Source organism: Zerene cesonia, chromosome 10 (genome assembly GCF_012273895.1).
Source record: "Zerene cesonia ecotype Mississippi chromosome 10, Zerene_cesonia_1.1, whole genome shotgun sequence".
Lineage (NCBI taxonomy): Eukaryota > Metazoa > Arthropoda > Insecta > Lepidoptera > Pieridae > Zerene > Zerene cesonia.
The window spans coordinates 1432321-1455552 of NC_052111.1; the positions used below are offsets into that span (position 1 = coordinate 1432321).

The window sequence follows — 23232 nt, forward strand, 5'->3', positions numbered from 1 at the left end:
TCTTAAACTTACTAGGAGGTCCCTACTACTCCATATTTTGTAAAGTTGGAAATGAAATAAACTATTTTTATTTTTTATTTATTTTTATTTTATTTAGATATATTTTAGAGATATCCCAAAAGGTAAACTAAATACAGTTTCTAATTTGACGTAGATTTATACATATCAATTTCGTTATTAAAAAAAACAATGGGAGTGTTTTTTTATTCAAATAAGCACATTATAAACCTTCAAAATATACACCTAGCTTTATTTCAACTTTCAAGTATCATCGGGGCTAAGTAATTCTAGTGGAAAAGATTTGTCACAACTGAGATGGTGTAATCATCGTGATTGTATCCACAAACAAACCTATTAATTGTAAGAGGATGAAATCGATCGACGAAAACTAGTTGACTAAGGGTCAGAGTTATATAATGTAGGGTTTAGATTTGAAATATGCACGATTAATGAGGGTAAGGGCTTGTACCGGCCGTGACCTGTCTCAACACGGAAGAGTAAGCACCTTCTTCGAAAACCACATCCAGCATTGTTTCAGCAATCTATTGTTAAATCCGCTAGTATTTAAAATTCAGCTCGCCTGCATTTGGAAAAAATCAGAAAGTTCAGGTGTTAAATCTTAAAAAAATGAACTCCCATAAAAGGGTTAAAGCTATATATGCGTTGTCTATGATAGAATGCATAGGAGAATTAGAAGTAAAAAGCTCACGTGATTTATTTTTTTAGAGAGTTTTAAATTATAGCTTGTTCATTATAATAGAGATACTTTGTGTTTATTTTTAATTAAAATTTTCTAAAATAACAGACGAAAGACGAAATGGTTTATGTTTGAAAGTTTTAAATAAGCAAGATGAAAGTCCTCTTTGACCTACGAGACTGCGAAGTAAAGATACTTAGGAATTAGAACTTTTAAGCTTACACACTCTACGTAATTATGCAGTTGAGTTTTTAATTTTGTAGAAAATTAAATTATTATTTTTTTTCAATTAAATGATCAGCCTTTAATTTTAAAGTTTAATTTTTAACTTAAAAAAGTACAATTATAAATAGGTTAATTAGTGAATTGAATTTTTTTTTGAAAAAATAGTTAAAATTCGTGCGTCAAAATATAAAAAGATGTACTTCATGTCACTTGTACATTTTATGTTTATTTTTTAATTTTTCCTGCAACGTTTATTTTAACTATTGTTATCTATAATCGGCAGAGTTTTGATGACTGAGAGCGTTACGTGTTTCTCTAAATAAGTTTGCAACCGTAAGTCACCAAAATAATTTTAAAAAGTGTGTTTAAAAAGCGCCTGAATTTAATTAACTATATTTTTTCGCTAATTCGGAGTGAGACCCAGGGATGGCAATGTAATTCGGTGGCGCGGACGCTACCTTCAATATTTAATGTAGTCATTAAGAAACGCGACGAAGACCGCATATTCTTAACAATATTTAACGGCGCTGTGTAAATGCGGAATTCCTTTATTTTGTTCCAGCTACAGTTTCATTAAGTGCGAAATGTTGGCGTCGTTTTTTCTTGGCGACGCCCGCAGCGAAGCAATCCCCGCGATTTTTCAACTTTATTGTTGAGCTAAGTTCTAGGCGCTTTTGGCCCGGGCCTTGTTCACAACTTATTATGATACCGCCTATTCGTAGTACTTTTACGACACACTTTTTTATGGTTGTAGACGATTGTTTATCGTTCAGTGGTTTCGCTTTGAAGGGAATATTTGATCGATTTATTCACGGCGTATAAATTATCGGTATTTAGAATACATGATATTACGAACGAAAATATGTGACAATGTGTAACGATTAAGACCAAAGATTAAAAGTAGATACTAATAGTGTTTAGTTGCCTACCGGCTTAGTTTTTCTCCTCTAACACACACCATCTTGCTGTGCAAGATAACATTAGAAATTTTCTTGTGATGCCAATATAAGCGGTTAACTTCAGTTATGAAGTTAACCGCTGAAGCGTTTGAACCGCTGAAGTTTAATGGTTTAATATTTTTATGGCCAAAAATAACCCATGATACAGGATTTGTAGCATATATAGACATGCTTAAAGGATCTGTCTCCCAAATATCTTTATATGTATATTGATTGATACTTTGGTATTTTAAGAATATTGCAAATGCGTTTTTGCCAACCCCACAGAAAAATTGGTTTGAAATAGGATAATGTTATTTTGTTTCGATATGTGAGTGAGGGAGCCGGAGCCCTTATACTTTTTCTCACCTTTCCCAGTCCAACGATAGTTAATACTTTATTCATCCCCATTATGTGGCAACACATTTGCAAAGATATTATCTCTACAAATGTTCATGGGCAGCGGTGGTTGCTTACTATCAGGCGACCAGCTTAGTTGGCTGCAGGATATAAAAAATAATAATAATATAATACATAGGTTAGGTTTCAAGACTGACATAACTGCAAATATAGTTTATTTTTAAAATAATTACTGAATAAAAAGCAAATATCTCATTTAAGTCTGGAAAGTAAGAACATTTGGGTCCCCGCTTTCACCGATATGTGGCTATAAAATCGTCTGGACGATGTTGTTGCCACAGGATAATTTAAAACTCCCGGAGTATCTGAGGAACTTTGCTATAATAAGATTACACGGTCCTCGACGCAAACCGCATGTTCATCGAGCTAGACATATTGCATTATGTCAAACTCGACAGCTTAGCTTCGCCTTCGAGTAAACACTTCAAACTACTTAAAACACTTAGCCAATTTACCGTTAGTGGTATTGTACGTGCTATCGAGCAAGTTGAGATGTCGGTATGTTCAATACGCTAATAACATAGTGTATTATGGTATGTGGCGGGAGTCAGGAATGTATAGTGTATAGCTTCAAATAAATTGCTCCTTCTTTAGATATGACAAACTTCCCTGGCTAACCATTTACCTATGTTTCAGAGTTATATACCTACTAATAAATATCTCCCACAAGTATTATTTATTACCTCTTTACCCGTAAAATCTAAAATGGATAGAAGAAATTATTTTCCGTGTGCAAAATTAATAGGAAATCAAAAACTCACGTTAAAATTATACAAAGTGCTTTCAATTGAAACAGTTCTCAATTCTCCAGTCGTAATAGAAATCGTATTAGTGGAATAATGCCAGGTCACTGGGGAGAGAAAATTGGTTGTTCCTTACATTTTGTCGGTACAGTCTCCTCGCTGGAGACGGATAATCATAATTCAATACTTCTAAACGGGTTTTCTTATCGCCTTATTACATTTTACCTACTCAAGTATGATGTTAAAAGAAAGTTAAAATATCATAATATATATATAATTATATAATTTTTGACTTGTGTAAAATAATAACGCACAACCTAAACCCCTGGAAATTCTTTTTCAATCTAAGGTTTTCTGGTTTGAGACGATTGTTAACTATTTTGGATAGAAATAGTAGAGCTACTTCTAATATATATTCAGTCTTTACCTTTTAGAAATACTGTCAGAATATCAGCTTTGGGGACTAACTTCAGGGAACTATTAATACGGATTAAAAAACTATCAACATGAGAAATACAATTCTGACGGTCGTATGTAGTCAAAAGTGTATTATGATGCCTCGTAGAGGGCGATGCGCTTCTAACGGTCTTTGACCGTCGCAGCCGTCGTCTCGTAGTTTGAGATTAAAAACATTTAGATTGAATTCATTTTCTTCTACATTACTGCGTTGTGGAAAATATAGATAAATGAAAGATGAATACTTATTTTTGATAGAAATTATTGAAACATTTATTTGTCAAAAATATTATAAGTATAGCTAACTATTGGCATAAAAAAGAAGGATAACAATATATTAAACTCGCTGTAGATGTCTTCTATTTTGCTTTATAAGATATTCTTATTGCGCGAAAATTTGGCATAGTTAGAGTGAATGAATGTATAAAAAATAAAATAAAATTTTGATACTTTAATTGTCGTATTCAAACCGTTATCAATTTAACGTAGTTTCTATAGACACATTGAAATATTCACGGCAAGTTTCCACTGCACAATAATTACGGCTTGGCTCTTTGCCCTGTAATATCTTGCATTTTTATATAAAAATATGCCTTTGATGTTAGACGCGAGTTAAATTAAAAACGCATAGTTGTACTATCGCTTGCGTACCCAACACTTAGATGAAATTAAAACATTACGTGTAGGGTACTTCTCTGTATAAGTAATTCTCTGTTAAATAATAAATAATCAGCTTCTTTTACTGTCTGATTAGTTCTTACATTATTGCACATTTTATATGGAAAAATTTATGGAACATTCGTTTATATAAAACATACAGTTTTTTATCTGACATTTTTTAATCGTGTTATTTCATAATATCTGTATGTACATAATAGTATTTAAATACAATATTAAAGACAACGTAACTCATTAGATTACAAAAAATGTCATAATACAAAATACGTACACACAAATGAATTTTAAAAGTATAAAGATGACAACTCTTTCGCCAATGGCTTCTATCGCGTAGTTAAAGAAAATTGGATGGGAATGAGATGTTTCACCACGGTAATAAGTAGCTTAATGTGACACAAAAATCATATAAAACCGTTCCGTTCCGACCTGAAAGAAGGTCAATCAAACAAACTATCTTTGATATTAATAATATCGGCAAGGTTGCATGCTTGCTATGCATTTATTTTTTACTTCTTTTAGCCTCAGTACCTAACATTTGTCATTTAATCTTAATATAGTAAAGTATTTCATAAATCATGAAATGACTTGGTAATATTACAAAAATGATGGGGCGCTATACGTAATATAACAGACTAAATAGTAAATACCCAATATCTAATTACTGTCATAATCAACCTTCTACGTTTTTATCGAACTATTATTATATTAGAATCGAATCTCAAGCATAGATCATACTATAGCAAAAGACGAAAAAAAGAACCGCAATACTTAGCGTTTTAAATACATCGCGTACTGGCTCTATTACTGCAAATGTCCCGAGCGGTTTGGAATATTGAGTAAGTAGCCTCCGGGAGTACTTCGGAGTGCGAGAGGAAGAGGGACGGAGGCATCGTCTCAAGACTGCGAATCAATACAGTCCACTTATACAAGTCGGGGTGCAGTGGATATGGGTCACGCTGCACTCCCGCGTATTTAATAACCGCCTTTACACCCCGACAGATATTACTTGATCCTTCCTATATTTACACTGGAATTTGAGTGGTTTCGCGTTGAGTGCGCTATTATAAGCTCTCTTTGACAGTACGCTCCATTTGGAATTGTAATATAACTCTAATTTAAGCAATGTGCACAATTTATTACAGAATTATTTGAGACGTTTAAATAATCTATATGTTGTAATATAAGGTATGTATGTTCTTAACTGTAAACTTAACGTATTAAATGTTATGTTTATGACAAGTATAATTGAATTTACTATTTCAGTAACGCCACACACTGCAATGTTTCATAGCACGAAAGGAAATTTGTGTCGAAAATAGCAAATAAATATGGTAGTGCAGTGACCGCTGTAAAAGAGCGAAAATCCAGTTTAATTCACGAGTCAACAAGTAAAAATTACGCTAACATTCATACAACAATTTTGGAGAACACGCGTCTGATTCCAGTGTGTGATTGGGGGATGTCATGATCCAGTAGTGATCTGTGAACTGTCACTTTTCACCAGCTGTGTTTTGCAATTTGCTGATGGCGACATTAGTCGGTAAGTGCACCTCACCCCACCCTGCGGCATGCCCCGAGAATTTGGCGGTGCGCCTTCTGCTATAAGTACCTACATATACATATATCGTGTCATACGTTGTGGTAGTTTGTACTTGTTCTTGTACTAGTAAGATGTCAAAGAACGGCTTTGCGTAATTTAATACTGCCAGGATATATTGTATTGGTGTCTTATTCACAACTCGTGTCGTATATGTAATCCTACTAATATTATAAATGCGAAAGATTGTGAGGATGGTTGTATGTGTATGTTTGTTTCTTTCACGAAAAACTACTGAACCGATTGCAATGAAATTTGGTACGTAGATAGCTGGATAACTGGAATAACACATAACTTTTTATCCCCGATATTCCAAAGGGATACAGACTTACGCGGGTAAAACCGCGGGGCGCAGCCAGTATATACACACCACCAAACGTACTTGGTACGTACGTATTTCATTGCAATAGATTCAGTAGTCTTTGTGTGAAAGAGCAACAAACACACACACATCCTTACAAGCTTTCGCATTTATAATATTAGTAGGATTATGTGGTAAGTTAAAATTTTTATATTTATCTGAATTACTAGTCATCAAAACAATTCAGACCTATGAAGCTGTAATCATATTATAATAAGCACTACCTTGTCACAAATTTATACAAATTACATAATACGTAAATTAAACGATGGGACAGGAAAATGGTTACTATTCTTCTCTTACCCGCCATTTGATTATCTTAACTACTTCCTAGTATATGTGAGAGGCATACCGTTACGAGATATACCGTTTTATAAAATTCAGTATTAATTATCTATATTGATGTTTTATAATGTTTAAGAGTACGGTTTTCGTGTTTATGCTTATGTTTAACTGTTTTCGATGAGAACAACATTAGGTTCGTATAATAAGTTTGTTGGATGCGTTATGCAGGTGGGAAATGTTCAAAGGTATTTTTGATGTCAGAGCGAGCAACCCAGCTTCCCGTGTTCCATATAAAAATAGCTATGGAATAGTGATATTCTATATAATTACAAAAAAATATATATTTGTTGCTTTTTTTTTTTATTTCAAGTTATGTGTTTCGTACCAGTGCTTTCAAATCCAACTACTATGTAAATTTGCATACAACAATGCAATCAATTTCCATTTATTCAAATGCAATTTGAAATGTATTGTGTTGGTATTTCTATTACCAAACTTTACTACTTTATTAGTAACCATAAAAACGTAACTGTGCATTTAAAAAATGTATGTACATTATGAAAAAAAATCATATTATTATACATTTTATCCAGGACAAAAATGTAGCAATGCTACTCTAACTTTAATTAAAGACAAATATAAATACAAGAGTTGTAATAAGAGCAACACTGAAACCTTTCTCATTAAAAATGATTTCTGAGTGAAACCGTGAAGTTATGACGTCTGCTCCTTTATGAAAAGATTTCTTTAAATTTTGAAGCCTTTGTAGCTTTACAATTTTTCGAGTTTAAAAAGACATTTTGTAATTAACATCAAATTAATGAATATACTTTAACAACGTTAATTATTAAACGTTGAAAACAAAAGATATCGGAGAACATATTATACCAAACTTGATATTTTAATTAATTGAAAATATGAAGTAAAAAATAATTATCCTAAAATGTAGTTATCAATATTATCAATTTTAATTTGTCAAGCGCTAGCTGACATTTTTGTCTCGTTAAACGAAGCTTTGTTTGGAAAAACGGGCCAGAGGTGATAGGTCGGGTTCCATCCTGTTTACATTAAAGCTAGCTTTTATAATGTTATGATTTATTGCTTATTCGCCTTCAGTAGCTTTGTAATTTAACGAAATTTCGTTACCGTTTCATCACTTAGAAAGGAATTTTAACCACGCCCAAACACGTAAGCCTTTGATACGAATTCTCTTTGCATGTACTTAAATTATAACTTTACGTAGGAGCGGATTTAATGAGATATTTTTGAAAATAGTTTCTGGTAGACGCTATGTTACTCCTTAGTAACAGCCCTTGATAACAATACATAGATAATCCGATTAATTATTTGAAACTACGTTTTAGCTAGAATAATATTATGTTATCTGGAGTATAACTTAATAATAATTCAAAATCTCCTCGGGATAGATCCTTTCAATTAAATGAAAAACATTGATTTTACTTAAAAAATTATCTTATTAATTATTTTATTGAGATCATTTTATAATGACAGCATAGAAATACTGATGACTTTTATGATTTGATTTATAATTAAACAACTTACATTAAATCACTATTTATAACATTCGTATCGTTGAGCAATGCAAATAGTTTATAATACAACTAAAATATAGGTAAAATACTACACTAAAGCTAAGCATTGAAGCTTAGTCGCATTCTTGACTAAAGCATGTCGGTGTATGAGGGGAAATATGCATACTTCTCGTGAACAATTCCTAACTACTTCCACCTTCCACAAGCTCGGTGTAAGCTCCATATTTATTCAGGTACTCTTTACTAACAAGTAAATAATTTAAGCTATCTTCTTAATTGATTTATGTACCAGATTAATGTCGTTGAAGTATACTTTTAACTGATCCCCACTCAAAAAAGTCTACAAAATATTTCAGATTTTGTCCGAGTAAAGAAATAAGGTACAAAGTATAGATTGCTTAGATCTATTCAATATAAATGTTTTGTACAAGTAAAAAGCAGAATTGAAGTACGTTGATGGAATTGTGTACCAGGGACATTCCAATCTCTTCGGTTAATTGAATCCTGTAGGCCTTCATTACATCGAGGGCTTAGAAACGGCAAAAAGAACTTTTACAGAAAAGCGGAATGGAGGAGTTGTAACAAAAACTTGAACGACATTCAGAAGGTGACCCGCGTCAAATTATGTTGCCATGCGTCCACGCTCATATCGGACTTTCACTTTTGGTACAATGTATACGATTATTTTTGTAATCAATAATACTCTAAATAATTTTTTATTGTACTTTAGTACAATTAATACCGTGCCATTGTATCTTAAGCCTTAAGATGTAATGCATTATAAATTTTGTTGAAAATATTTTATCAATTTAACATTTGAAGAAGTATTAAATGTTCAAATGAATGCAGCTAAATGTGAACACTTTTAGCATTGTAAGATAACGGTGAAGTTTGCATGAAATTGAAAGTCAGAAGTCAGTAACAACCGTAGTGGGATTAGTTCGCGATTCAGAAGAATTCCAATAACAGAGACGAGAGACTCGGTCGACTATCGGCCATCACTGAATATGTTAATGGAGAAAATTGTCCTTGCTGAATTGCTGATATTTTGACCACACATTTTATCAGCTCTTAACTTTTCTTGAAACAAAAGCAATATTGAGCGTACCGCCCGCCTTATGATAAATAGCTTGAGACACCGATTATTGCGTAGTATCATTAAATTGAAATATTTTTTGACTAAATAGTAACATAGTGCTGTATACACTGAAAGTAACTGTAATCTATCAAATGTCTATCCGGTCATTAGTTTATAAAGTTCTGTTCGTGTGTCTATTTAAGCTTGGGCCTTCTACGATGCAAATAAGGGAAATATTCACTTCCTGAAAATATAATTGGGGTTTTTTCAATCTATTATCTATAACATTGCGCAATAGTAATTTAACATATCTGATATACTAAAATATATCTATAATGAGCTTGTCTGGTACTTATATTACAGTGCTGAAAAAACACGCTTGCAAGTACGTAATCCAAAAATGTCCGTCAATAGACGAGGGAATCACCCTCGACCGAAGCATTGAGTCATGCGTAATAATAAGGGCGGTCTGTTTCCCACCCCTTCGGGCGCATTACGGACCCGAGTAGGTGAGTGCGTAGAAACTACGTTTACGCTACGATAACAAACATCACGGGTAAACGAAGGGTATTAGCTTGTACTAGCTATATATCAATAGTTTGTATGTAATTATCGATTTAGTATAATATGTATTTTAAGTCGATTATGTGAGAGTGTTTTTAGAATATTTGTATAAATGTTTTGGATTGTTTAAGAAAAATCATTTACACGAACCTAATAGATATTTATTGAGACATATATTTTTTGCTTTTGATTGCAATTGAATAAGCTTTCAATAAAGTTTGAATTCGCAATACATTGTGCAGAAGTACAAGGCTCACAAAATAATAAATAAGTCTAGGAGTGGAAAGTGCTCTTGAGACACAAAATTCCATCGGCATAAAAGGATGCACTTATACAAAATCAGATAATACTACGATGATATATTTGTTTTCTCCATTCGCGAGGTAAGATAGTGAACTAAAAGCATCATTGTATTGTTGCGGATAACAATTCTCAGAGAGTGTAGCTGTTTTTCTTTTGAGCAAAGCGATTTGTTTCTTTCTTCAAAACAAAGGCTCCTTGCGAGTTGTATTTTTTCAAGCGAAACATGAGGAATGCGTTTTGCTTCAATAATAAAATATTTGCTCGTAGCTTCCATCCGAACGGCCAAGCTTTATTATACATTGATTATTATGTAGCTCACTTTGATGGTTGTATTTTTTAATATTCTCATCTATTAGCTAAATTCAATAGATTAGTACTTACGTGTGAATACATTGCTTACTTATTGAATACAATTAATGCATATATATTTTAATTACCAGCATAGTACAGTGATATGTTGGTAGTGGCTTATCAAAAATAAATATATGACTTACCATGACGGCATTAATTTTGAAGTCCATATGGTTCTTGACTTCGTTAGCAAGGTCCCGTACTAGAAGGAGGCCATCCTTCCGAACGACCTCGACGTTATATTCGTGATATTTCTGCGTGAAATATAAAAATAGATTAATAATAAGAAAAATCAGTAAATTATTAAATATCTTTTTGACACGATTATTTAGATTAGTTAGATTCTCGTAAACGTTATTTGTTAAAGTTCTATAAAAACAATAATGTTTTTCTCAATTCAGTTAACATCAAGTTTCATATTCATGTAAAGGATAAGTATCACCCCAAAATAACATCAATTAGATACGATTAAAATATAAATTTGACTAACGATTTCATTATTAAGAATCAGTAAGCCTACTCTTTGTGATTTAAAATATCAAAGTGGTACCGCAACTATTTAGCAAATTGTGGTGGTACATAAGATACAAAAGCCTATATTTTTTATGTTTCCTGTAAAAGGTTAACAGAGAGACAATGTAAGGATTTAATGGTAATTTAGTGTTAGCGACTGTGTTAGTATTGTCAATAACCTACAGCACAATGCATCGATTCGCACTTTGTATGCATGAATTTAAGTAAATATGCAAATTAGCTTCAATCTGCGTTCTATTTATAAAACGATTATGATTTAAATTATTGTGAATTATATCAAAATTGACACTAGCATACTTTAAAAAAAAATAAAGTTTTCGTAATAAAAATGGGCATGTTATAGCGTCACGAAGGTATTAAACATTTGGCGTGCTGTTAATTACGAAAATGACAACAACCGTGTTGCATAGCATTTATGATTTTGCGCTATATTACGCCTTGAATTATTGAGCCCAACATGGCGGCGAAGACCTGTCAAATTTAAAAATGGAACGAACACGTCCGGAATTTGGCGGATGCTCGCTGCCAAATTATTGTTATTCGGCGGAGGCGCTCGCTCCGCGCGCCGTTGTTATTGAATTTTGGATTGTACCCGATGTCGCCTTTGTTGTGCTATCAAATCTAATGAGGTATATTTCCACTTCTTCAGTAATATATTTAATTTTGCATCTTTCACGAATATTTATATCATTATTTCCAGTGGGAATTTGTTACTCTACATTAACACGATACGGGCAGTTAAATTTTACATGAACCTGCTAAGTAAGGTTAGTTTTATATGTTGAATACTGCTTAATTTCTTGCAAATTATAAAGATTTATTTAAAATAAAGAAAAGGTAATACGTAGGTACATATAATACAGAAAATAGCAATAAACCTTTTAAACTGCTTATCTATTAAATAATTAAACCTGAGACTTAAACCCCGTAGAATATTATTTTTTAATCCAATTTGGTACATTCCCACCAACATCCCAATCAAAATATCACAGTTAAAGTGAGTTTTGCGGTTCATTTCATGGAATATTAAATAGTCGGTCGAGTACTGCAGCGAGTCTGGGCCCCGGGGACACGTTGCCTAACAAGGAACCTAAATTCAATTAAGGCTGTTAATTTAATCCGCTTTGTACGTCAGCACCATCCTTACGAGCCGTTGATTGAATTCTGTGTTTTCGCTTACTAGGAAGACAACTTATACTTTCTATGTGTATTGGGAGAAACAAATTCTTTCACGTGAGGATTACATTATTCTGTTGCTATTATATCAATTAATTCCTTCAGATTCTAAATTAACATAAAGGCATAAGCCGTTAGTTCTAAATATAAATTATGAGTGTCCAAAAAAGACTTTTCATAATTAAAAATGAATAAGACAAGAGAATAAATTCAGTCTGCCGCTGCTGCAATTTGCCGTTAAAACTATTTCAGCCGTTAAAAATATTGGTTTCTCGCGCTCCTTAAAGACTAGAAAGTACCATATAATACTTTTTTCTTTAATTAGACTATAGCTTCTGTTCAGTATCATACTACATAGAAATATATATCCAAATCAACTTGACTCGTATGTGAAACGGTGCGGGAAATAATAAAAGGTTAAATCGCTTTGTCACGATTCGTGGAGTAAACGTCCAGTGTTTCCTTACAGGAATTCCCACTTTAGGCGATCGTGCTGATCACGCCTCACCTACCTTACTTACCTGTAAGACGTTCTGTTCTCCGATAGGGGAAGGCCTTAAAGAATATCTTGTACGCAAATTTTCTTATACTTTCCGAAAGTAGATAAGTTTAAAACCGTCTTTCTCAAAGTGGGTAAGCAAAAGCGATAACGTTCTCTTGTATTTATTTAATGCTTTTGTTTCGATAGCAGTTCGTTAGTAATTGTCCTAATTTCTGCAGAAAAGAGAAATGGACCATAGTCGAAATAAACTTGAGGATCATCTTATGTATATCGAACCCTTAGGGTCACGAGTCCTACTCGCTCTTTACCGATTTTATTATAGTTATTTAAGGCAAGATTTCTTTAATTAATCGAAAAAGCTTTCATAATATTACTGTTTTTTTTATTTATTTCATAATTCTTATATTAGTTGATAGTGAACTTGGTACTAAGAAAAAACCAAGCTTTCAAAAAAACAGAATTCATACCCTCTTTTCCTCCTTGCCCATTCAAGAGTTACAAATATGTAAACTCATATATACATTTCTACATACATTGCAGGTGACCTGTCGCCGGTCCAACTTGAGAAGATAGTAAATCGTTGTTTATCTATTTTATTGCCTTTATCCATTTACTTTTACGATTGCACATAAAGATATATCGAAAATATCTAGGAATCAGTATTTCACCTATCTATAGAGTGACCTATGCTATATCACTTTAATTACATTAGGATTGCGGTTATCTAAGTGGGTTAGTTTGAGGTTTCTGTTCAACTATTGACATATCTGAGGAGTACTCCTGGAGACTAATGGAATCTGTTTCGATCTATATTATATAAGATTGTGTGTAAAAGTCAACATAATGAAGTGAGATTATGTACATTGCAGGATTTAACTTTAAATTTTAATACTTCTTTTCAATTATTTTTGTTTCAAAGTCGGCAATGGTTTTCACAGTAATTTTCAACAACTTCAAGACTTGTAGAATGTACTTATACTCTTCATAAAATTATGTACCAGTTAAAAAAGCAAATTAATTATTTAGAGTTTTCATTAAATAATTTGTAACATTATTAATTAACGACAAAATTAGAAAAAAATCTTATGTGAAGTTCGTTGGTCTTCTTTAATTCGGTTTTCCAAATATGTTTCTATTAAGTAAAGGAATCCTCATTACGAGCGATGAGCGTTTGATCGCATCACCTGCCGCAATCCTTTCACGAACTATTTGCTTCGCCCATCTACATCTAAACTTCTGCATTCTTCTGCAAACTACCCGCATGAATTTAACGATTCAATTACTATTTGGTTTTTGTTTTGTTTAGGTATATTTTATGTGAGATTTATAGGAAGTTTTGTGGAAGAAGTACTTACTTTCGATGTGAATTTTTAAGTGATATGGGTTGAGGGAAGAGAGAGGAGTATTCAAGTAAAGTATCGTAAAAAATGTTCTAACCTATGGTACGTAGTAGTTCTTTTACAGCTCTGCTAGGTTGCATTTAAAAAAACACATTCAGATGCGAAACTGAATACGCTGCTGACATTTACTTTTGTTCCTTTATAATATAATGTAAAAAAAAAATCTATTGTCGAGTAAAACATTTTAAGTGAATTAGAATCTATTCTGGGTATTGTATCTTGGCCTTTGAAAACCAGATATGGCTTCCCAAAAGTAATAAGTTTAGTTACAAGGCTTCCGAAAGCATGGCTAATTCAATTATCACTGTGACATATTATTACTTGGTTCTGTTCACCTGTAATGTGCTATTGTGTGACGCCGTATCGGAAACGACCGTGACGTCAAGCGGATGGAGTTTAACCTAATTTTCCTCTCCTCTATTCTATATTATCAAGGCTATATATTCAGTTTAACGCTAGTTCAGGTATCTCTGCAAAAAGTGGAGCGAGGTGGATAGCCGATAGGAAAAACCAATGGCCAGTGACTCATGGTTAAAAGACTCGGCACGAAAGCTACCAGTACGATTAACCCTCCCTATTAAAGTCTCCTTATTATTCTTATATTATTTTTGTGGAAATAGGTGAATTGTTACGATTTTCGAATGACTCTGTTTGACATTTTTCCATTATTTCTCTTCTTCATTGTTTATAACATTAACTGACTAAAATTTATTCAGTATTTATTTACGAGGATAATTTTCCAATGAAAGCAAGCACTGAACACTGATCGATTCAAACCTGAACTCATAATATGATAGAACGTTAATATAAAAGTTTTCTTTGACTACTTTTATTAGTTTCTCAGCTTACCACGCTACGATCGTAGACACATATTACGTATTATATTGCCAATGTACATATTAATGTATTTATCAGTATTTGCTTGAATAAAAGTTGGACTGTTAATAAAAAATTCAAACTATAAAATTACATTAATACAAAAATAAACACACACTATAAAAAATCAAATGTATAAAATTTTACTTTTTAATTGTTTTTTCACATCAAAAAATTGTGGAAGCTCCTAATGTGTTTTATCTAGTGTTGCGATCACAATTACATTGCTACAAATGGATCCTAACATGGCACTGATAAAAGAAAATAATTCAACCTCAAATTACGTAGACAAGGCCTTTAAATGGGTAAGCAAGCTAATGGACTCAATGTTTGTACTAGGTACACACCTGGTACGCGATATCGCATTACATGCTTTAGTTTCATCATTACAAAATCTTACAAAAGATTTGTAAGGAATTGTACCGTACATTTCATTTCGTTATTACGTAGACAAGGCCAAATCTAAAACTATGCGAATTATATAGAAAGATTATTAAATGTTTAAAATTTTTCCCCAAGTGCACTTAATGACGCTCTAATTTCGTGTCTGGTTAATTAAAAAAATATTAATTCAGAAGCCTCGTTTGTCGGTCTCGTTTTCAGCACTCACTAGTATTGCACTCGAGAGTTGCAAGTGCTATCCAGCGGTATCCGATCCGATGGGGTCCTCGTTCCCAGTCCCGAAACTGGGTCGCGACACCCCTCCCTCTAGGATGAAAGAGGGGTGCGGCGGGCGCAAACTCGCACTGCGTTTTTGTAGCAACGCGTCCGACCGATCAGCCCACAGTTCCTCCACTCTAGTACCACTTTCAAAGTGAAAATGCACGCAAATATAAAAGGTCTCTACTTACGTTCTGTATCTGGTTCATTTTCGTGAAATGTCGCCCGAATTCCCACAAGTCAACGCCGAATTTTAACGCCCAATTCTTGACTCTGTAACAAAAAACGTATGACATTTCACACGTATGCCACATTACATCTTACGCATCGTTTATCACTGTCTTTAATTAAGTATCTGACTAGATCTATGAGCTTTGCGTTCCATTCCAAGAACGGTCGCTCAGAATGTAACTAGATGTTTTCTCAAAGAAACGTCTTTAAAGTAATGTAGTTTTTTATTTCGAGTATTTATTGCAAGTTGAAGTTGAATAAGGTCGCTGGAATAAAGCACGTTTTTAATAAAGACACATTATACTATGCTAGAAAGAACCATGTTTGAATTTTATATGAAATCGATTGTTGAAAATATGAATGAGTTATGTTACTGATTATAATCAGTAACACCTTAACAATATATAAACAAATATATAATTATATATTTGTTTATATATTGTTATATATTTGTTTATATATAATAATTATAATTATAATATATAATATAAAACAAATATACAATTATATATTTAATAAAAAAATCAAATTGAAACAGATATAAAACATGTAGTGTATGGCAAAAAGCAATAAAAATGTAGTTACAAATATTTGTCCTTGTTACAATAAAGTCATATTTGGTGTGCAAATTGTGTCGGGAAATCAGACATTGTCAAATAAACAACGATTTCCGTACACACTGCGAGAACACACGCTGTCGTAAAATTGTTTGCAAATATAACTGAATGATAAAATCTCAAGAAGAAAAAGGGGAATCCAAATACGTAATTATAACGTAACTGAACTGCGTTAAAATGAAACTTTATAAAAATTACCTATTATTTTTTATGTCCAGTGTTAAACCAGCAACAGTTATTGAATTTAATTATAACAAACTTATTTTGAACTCAAGAATCATGGCGAGATTTTGATACAAATTATGATTATATTTAGATTATTAACTTTATATTTAAACCAAAAAGAAGAAGAAGTGAGATTCGAGCACGCTTCGGCACGAATTAGGCCAGCTCGCACCCGGGAAGTACCACACCCCTATAGAATACCGGCGTGAAATGATAACATGCTATTGTTTTTCGTACAGTGAGTGGAGGAGCCGGAGGCCTATATTCTTTTCCTTACCCGTCCCAATCTTTTCCTTCGTTCCTCTCGTCAACCCTTCCTTAATCCCTTCCCAAATTAAAATCGGCAATCCATTTGTAGAGGCGCAAGGTTTGCAATTGACCTTTCGCCTCGAATGTTTATGGGCGGTGGTAGCGCTTTTTTTTATGTCATAGTCGGCAATGGAGCTAGTGGGTCGCCTGATGGTAAGCTTAGTAGCCTCCCATCAGGCGAGCCACCAGCTCCATTGCCGATTATGACATAAAAAAAAACATGGTTTGCGGCAATGTAGTCTTTTATTATGAGATAAAGATGTAAAGCTTGTACAACTAAATAATTCACATTATCTTTTCAGAAAATTTAAGGGATGTAAATTTAGTAATTCAATTTGTCGCACCGGTTCATTCTAAAAGCGACATTAGATTCAACAGTCTATTAATAAATTCTATTTAAATTTCACAATACGTCGCGTGACCCCATTTAAAATACCGTAACTTTAACTCTTATTGACAAAGCTAACCTTTTCAAAATAGAAATTGCGATTTATTTTCGTTTTAGGAATACGTATTTAAACATTTGATTTTTAATTATATATTGCCTGATGTGAGTTGTAAATGGGAAATTTAGAAAGGCAAATAAATGACTTTTCATTTTAATATAAGTAAGCTAAGTGATTTTTAAATCGGACGAAACAAGATGCGAATTATTTAAATAAGGTATAACATAACCTTATAGTCTAATATAATATTCAGTTCGTATCGTTTAATCAAAGTTATACAACAATATGCTCATTAGCAATCAGTGAAGGTTTTGTCCGTATTGTTCTCAAGTTACGCGGGTAACCACAGAAGTTGGGGTTTTTTTAATGCCCTTTTGTAGTCGGTTTTCATAAGCCCACAAAAGTCATAAAGTTATTTTTATAAAACATTAAATAATATGTTAGAAATATAAACAATATACTTTTTTTTGCACATATCAATAATTATTTCTAAGTACATCATTAGAAAGCACCACGGAGGGATAACAAAACGAGTATGTCATTAAAGATTGGAATTAGACATAGACATAGACATAGACATACGATTTTAACGGAATTAAAGACTGTTTTCATTTTTGTCGTATATTACCATTACATATTTCTTACTAATCTCGAGAGTAATTCATAGGTAAGCGTTTCGAGTTTCAACCTAAATCTATTCTTAAACCTTTCGATAAATACAATTCTAACTTTTTTGTATGCAAGTATATTTGTTACCATTACATCAGCATATAGAAATTTTTAATAGAATATATAGAAATAATAATAGAGATATAGAAATTTTTAATAATCGTTTTCTTTTTGTTAAAGCGCCGACTCACAGAGAAACGTTAACTCAATAGTTTACCGAGCTCACGGCGCCATCGAAAAACAAAAGAAAGTTGGATTAAGTGTGCGGGTATCCGCTTAAAATATCTTGTTACTGTAATAGCTTTAGCCCAGGCTTGTTGAAGGACCGACCCGATTTATCTCTCACCTGATTTTACGAGTGTCCATATTGTTCTTCTCAGTTTCCAATTGTGAGCTTGCAACATTGTGCTTAATGTTCAAATGATATTTGCAATAAAAGTAGGTTACTGGGATGTTGCGTGGCTAAGGTAGAGGTTTGTTTACGGTTTCGGGCGTGATATAAGTGTATGCGGCATTCATTTATTTTTAATAGTAATTCTCCATATAAAAATGGGACGTGAGTCGTGACTTTATAGGTTAAGTACAAAGCATTTTGATAAACTTTACTAATTATACTATTAGTATTATATTAGTAATTCTACTAGATTAAATCTCAAACTCTAAAACTTAAATTATTAGACATAATAATTTATTATATAAGCAGATTTGGAAATTTTAATGCTTTGCTACAATAAAAATTTACGAAATTATAATGGAACAACCCTCATTCTAACTTACCCAGTAATACAATTAATTTCATTTAAGTGTTCATAAATTGTGCTTATATATATAAACAATTGCGTGAAAGGTTTATATAAAATTATATATTTTTCCTAACAACCGAAATGTGAAGTGAATGTTCTACATTAACCTCCGCCTCTACTTATAAGCCTTGAGATGTAAACGATTGCTTCATTTAGATAACCGACGCTATCAGGTAATCGAGTCGATAGTCGTTGTTTTATTAATCAGCGTTCAGACGGGTGTCAGACGCGCGCCTTACGTAAGGCAGCGTCCGTAGTACGCCACCGCCCCGCCCCCGCCTCCCGCTCCTTTAGATCAATACCGGAGCCTTTGACATGTGCCCCGCGTGCCGCTCCGCAAATATTTACGTTGTGGAAACAGATCATAACTAGTTTCATTTGCTCGGGTACGCGCGGGGAGAGTAAAAATTTAATTGCCATTTTTATTTCTTTATTAGCTCTGTCGGTTTAGGACGGCATTCCAACTTATTGGTCTTTATTTTTTTCGAAAAGCTATTATAAATCTTTATACTTTACGCTTTAACGGATTGAGAATTATCATGAAGATTTATTAAATTTCATATGGCAACGTATCAATTTTCTTTGGAACTTGATATTTAATAAACTTGTATACTTACCTGTGTCTTGAAAAATCATTATTTTTAACAGCCTTTGACGGAATATAGGCGCTCTGACCGTAATTTTTTCCTTGCCGCCTCGGCTTCCGGCTCGGAAACCACCAATGATTCTCTGTTGTACTTTTGTAAAGGTATTTCTTGAAGATTTGAATCAGTTGTACAAAATGAGTAGTAAATATTATATTGAAACAGAATTGTTGATCTAAAACGGCTGGCTTCGATTTTTCTAAGTAGTTTATGGATAAAATTTACGACTCACGACTTGTGAGATTTGTCTATAATCTAACTAACCGATAAATACCAAAATGTAAAATAATTCAATTAATATAATGAGTAATTTTTAACGAGGTGTGTATAATATATAACGTTAAAATATATATTAAAAAGTTACCCTCCATTGCTACGAGTGCCGTAGCGCTACGGCGAGCGGCGCTCAAGCTCACCTCCAAACGAGGATTTAAAATTTACTTTAATTTAGCCATGAAATTATTATTTGGGAAAAATAACAATCGTTGATTATTTTGCTTGCATTTAAATTATATTATATGATTGTATTAGATAAACTTATAATTTTACTAACGTGTTTTTTAATTATTTCAACTGTATTTTCCTAGTTGTTATTCATTATAAAATAATAAAATCGATATTGTTAATTTCAAACCAAATGATAATGATATATATGATAAACGATTTATACAATAATATTTAATAATAACTGCAACATCAAATCAACCCTTCCAAATCCTGATAAAATCCATTGTAATGCGATCGCATACTATTGTGTAGATTCAGGATGACATCAAGACAAAAAATAGAAGTTTATTCGTTCAGCCCACAGCCCACAATGCAGTACGATTTAGCAATATAAGCCTCGGTCGTCGACTGACGCCCACGCTTGTAGTAAATTGTACAACATCACTCCCCTCGCCTTCTTCAGTGTGTACGGATAATTTTATGTTATTTAATTTATGAAGCACTGCTACAAATTGTGGTTTTTCAAGGCAGATCATTCTTACCATATTTCACTTGGCGAGATTGATATATTTGTCCAAAATATGTAAAAATATGAGATGTGGTCTGTGGATATATATTTCTCACTTGACTTGTGACGTGATCTGTGGATATAGCTTATGATCTATTTATTACCTTACAATAAGAATGCAGAGGTCAATGCTTTATAAATTAAAAGATCTAGTCGTTTTAATTTCAAATTAATTATTATTTTTTTTATTATATTTTATAGTGGTTACTGAATTATTGGAATAAAGGTTATTAAGAAAGTTATGTCTCATTAGTATTGAGTAAAACTGTACTAAATAGACTTTTAAAACCTTTCATAAGTAGTTATAAAGCAATAGTTAAGGACTTACAATATGCAAACAATACGTACCGTAAATCAGAATACCAATTTACCAAGGATTAATACGAGCTTTGTAAAAATGAGAAGAAATATTTTGCATAAATGATTTTCAATTTAAATAATGAAAGATATGGTTTATATCTGGGTTTATCTCAAATTCATACCCGATGGAATTCCGAATATTATATTTATATGTTTTATAAATTTAAGGAACAGACGTTATTTTCATGGTAATAAGAAATAGAACCGTAAATGTGTAAAAGATATAAAAACTTGACAGAACCAAATAAATAATAAGTAATCATAATATATTTGGTTCAAAAGATTACAATAATAATAATAATGTTCGAGTTTGAGTTACCAATCCTTAGTTAAAATTCATACGTCGCATAATTAAATAACCATTTCAAAAATGCGTTCTTACTAAAGATTGAAATATCGGCACTTAGTAAAGTAGTCTTGTTACAAACAGCATTTTAATGTACTTAATCAAGGTATATTTGGTAAACTGGAGCTGTTTAATTTTATCGCGCCTAAAAGGTTGAGGTGGGTGTGTGTCAGACTGTGATATTTGCCGCTGATAAAGGCAGAGGTCATGCATTATAAATTAAAAGCAGTATTACTAAACAGGATAACAGTAACTATAACTAAACAGGAAATATTTACGTACAATTACTGCAAGACTATTAAATATATCAATTTATTGATTACTAGCGGTCCGCCCTGTCTTCACCCGTGTTACATATATAGCCTAAAGCCTTCCTCAATAAATGGTCTATCTAAAACTGAAAGAATTTTTCAAAAAAGACTCATTGAGTTGAGATAAGCGCGTTCAAACAAACTCTTCAGTTTTATAATATTAGTATAGAGGAAAATAATTTGTCGGAATCTAAACGTATTTAATTAAATTTATCTTATAAAGCACATAAAGTCTGCGCTTCAAAATAATATAACGCAGACGTCCAGTCATCCAAAGCATGCCAGACCATCGAAAGGTCGTTTATCAAAAATTGATCCATCTCAGAACTTCAAGCTGTCTCTTAAGGAAGTTTTTCGCTCAGAAATGGGGCTGTTCAGACAACGCCACGCCATTATAGAATTTGATTTTGAATTATCGATTCAATACAGAGATGTTAAAGCAATTGCGTTGGACGTAGGAATAATAACTTTGTTGAAAAATTGTTAGTGTTTTATTTTTACATAAAGTTTATGGTGTATTTTTGCATGTACGGTAATTTTGATTTAATTAGGCGTGATAAACACAATGTATGTACATTTATTAAGAAAGATACATATATATATATATATTTCATCATTATAAAAAAATCATGTTTTAGGTATTTTTGAAGATGATCGTCCACTAAACAATTATCTTCCAACAAGGGGGTTTTAAATTCGATTGTTTTTTTTTGTTTAATATTCGATAGCTCCGTGGGTCTTCAACCGTTTGACGTGATTCTTTTTTGTTTAATAGAATATGCTGTCATTTTATAGTTTGGAGTGAAAACTCCTCGCCAAGAACGCAAACGGTGACTTTTTTGGTAAAAATAATTCTACCTAATGTACAAAATAATCTCAACTAATTCTCAATTAATTTAAGATTTGTCTAACGCTACCTTAAAATCTAGATAAATATACAATACTTAATTACGGCTGCAACATTCAATAACAGAAACCTAGCAATTTGGCGACTGACAGGATGTGTAATTGCCTGTCAGTAAGTGCTTAGTGAACTAGTCAGAATATCGTTTCTAGTTAAATGGTTCATACTTCTTTTGGGAACACAAAAATGATTTGCTAACTAGATTTTCTCATACAAAAAATACGTAATTGAGGTAATTTAGTTTAAATTATTTGAAACTTATAAAACAGAATTAAAAGAATGTATTGTATATTTATATAGTACCTATACATACAATTTCATTTAAATCTTATTTGAACAAAATTAACGATTTCTATTGGACTTTGCTTAAAACTGGACAGTGCTTAAAGTTTCACAAAGAGCTTCGCAAGAGAATCGTGTTGGCTATTATCAAAATATCAAGCCAACGATATACGTTTAACCAGCCATGTCTCGACACTAGCTTGGCACGCAGCCCCTTTTAAATTACTCGTGGTCTGCACCGTGCAAGCATGGCTTTTAACATTAATTGCAAATACTCTTGTTCTTGCCGTTGATGTGGACTTTACGAACGCTGTCTTCACTTTCGCCGCTCTGTATTATGTCAAATGTGCAATCAGCTATATATAAATATAATATAAACTACTGTACATAATACTATATATAATATCTTGAAACTCGAATGAACTCAGAAATTTAAAATTATGAATTATATGAATCATGAATTTAGGGTGACATAATCGATGAAATAAAGACAAGTTTAATACAAACTGTCATATAGTCAATAACATGTACGATCATAAGCACACAATAGATTTATCAAAAAATAGATTGAACAATTTTCAATCACATCAAATAAACTAGGAGTCTGTGGATAGATGGCATGCTGAAGCTAAATTGCGTCGAATAATCATTAGAGTCAGATATTAATTAAATC

General features: G+C 32.4%; 1 protein-coding gene across 2 annotated transcripts in view; it reads right to left on the reverse strand.

Annotated features, from left to right (window-relative positions):
* Positions 1 to 23232, reverse strand: part of LOC119829738 (voltage-dependent calcium channel subunit alpha-2/delta-3) — a 45750-nt gene that overhangs the window by 21675 nt on the left and 843 nt on the right. For both annotated transcript variants that reach the window (XM_038352391.1, XM_038352389.1), the window contains exons 2-3: positions 15589 to 15670; positions 10393 to 10503 (exon numbers count right to left, since the gene is read on the reverse strand). In XM_038352391.1, coding sequence (XP_038208319.1) covers positions 10393 to 10503; positions 15589 to 15670 — 193 coding nt within the window. The remainder of the gene's footprint in view (positions 1 to 10392; positions 10504 to 15588; positions 15671 to 23232) is intronic.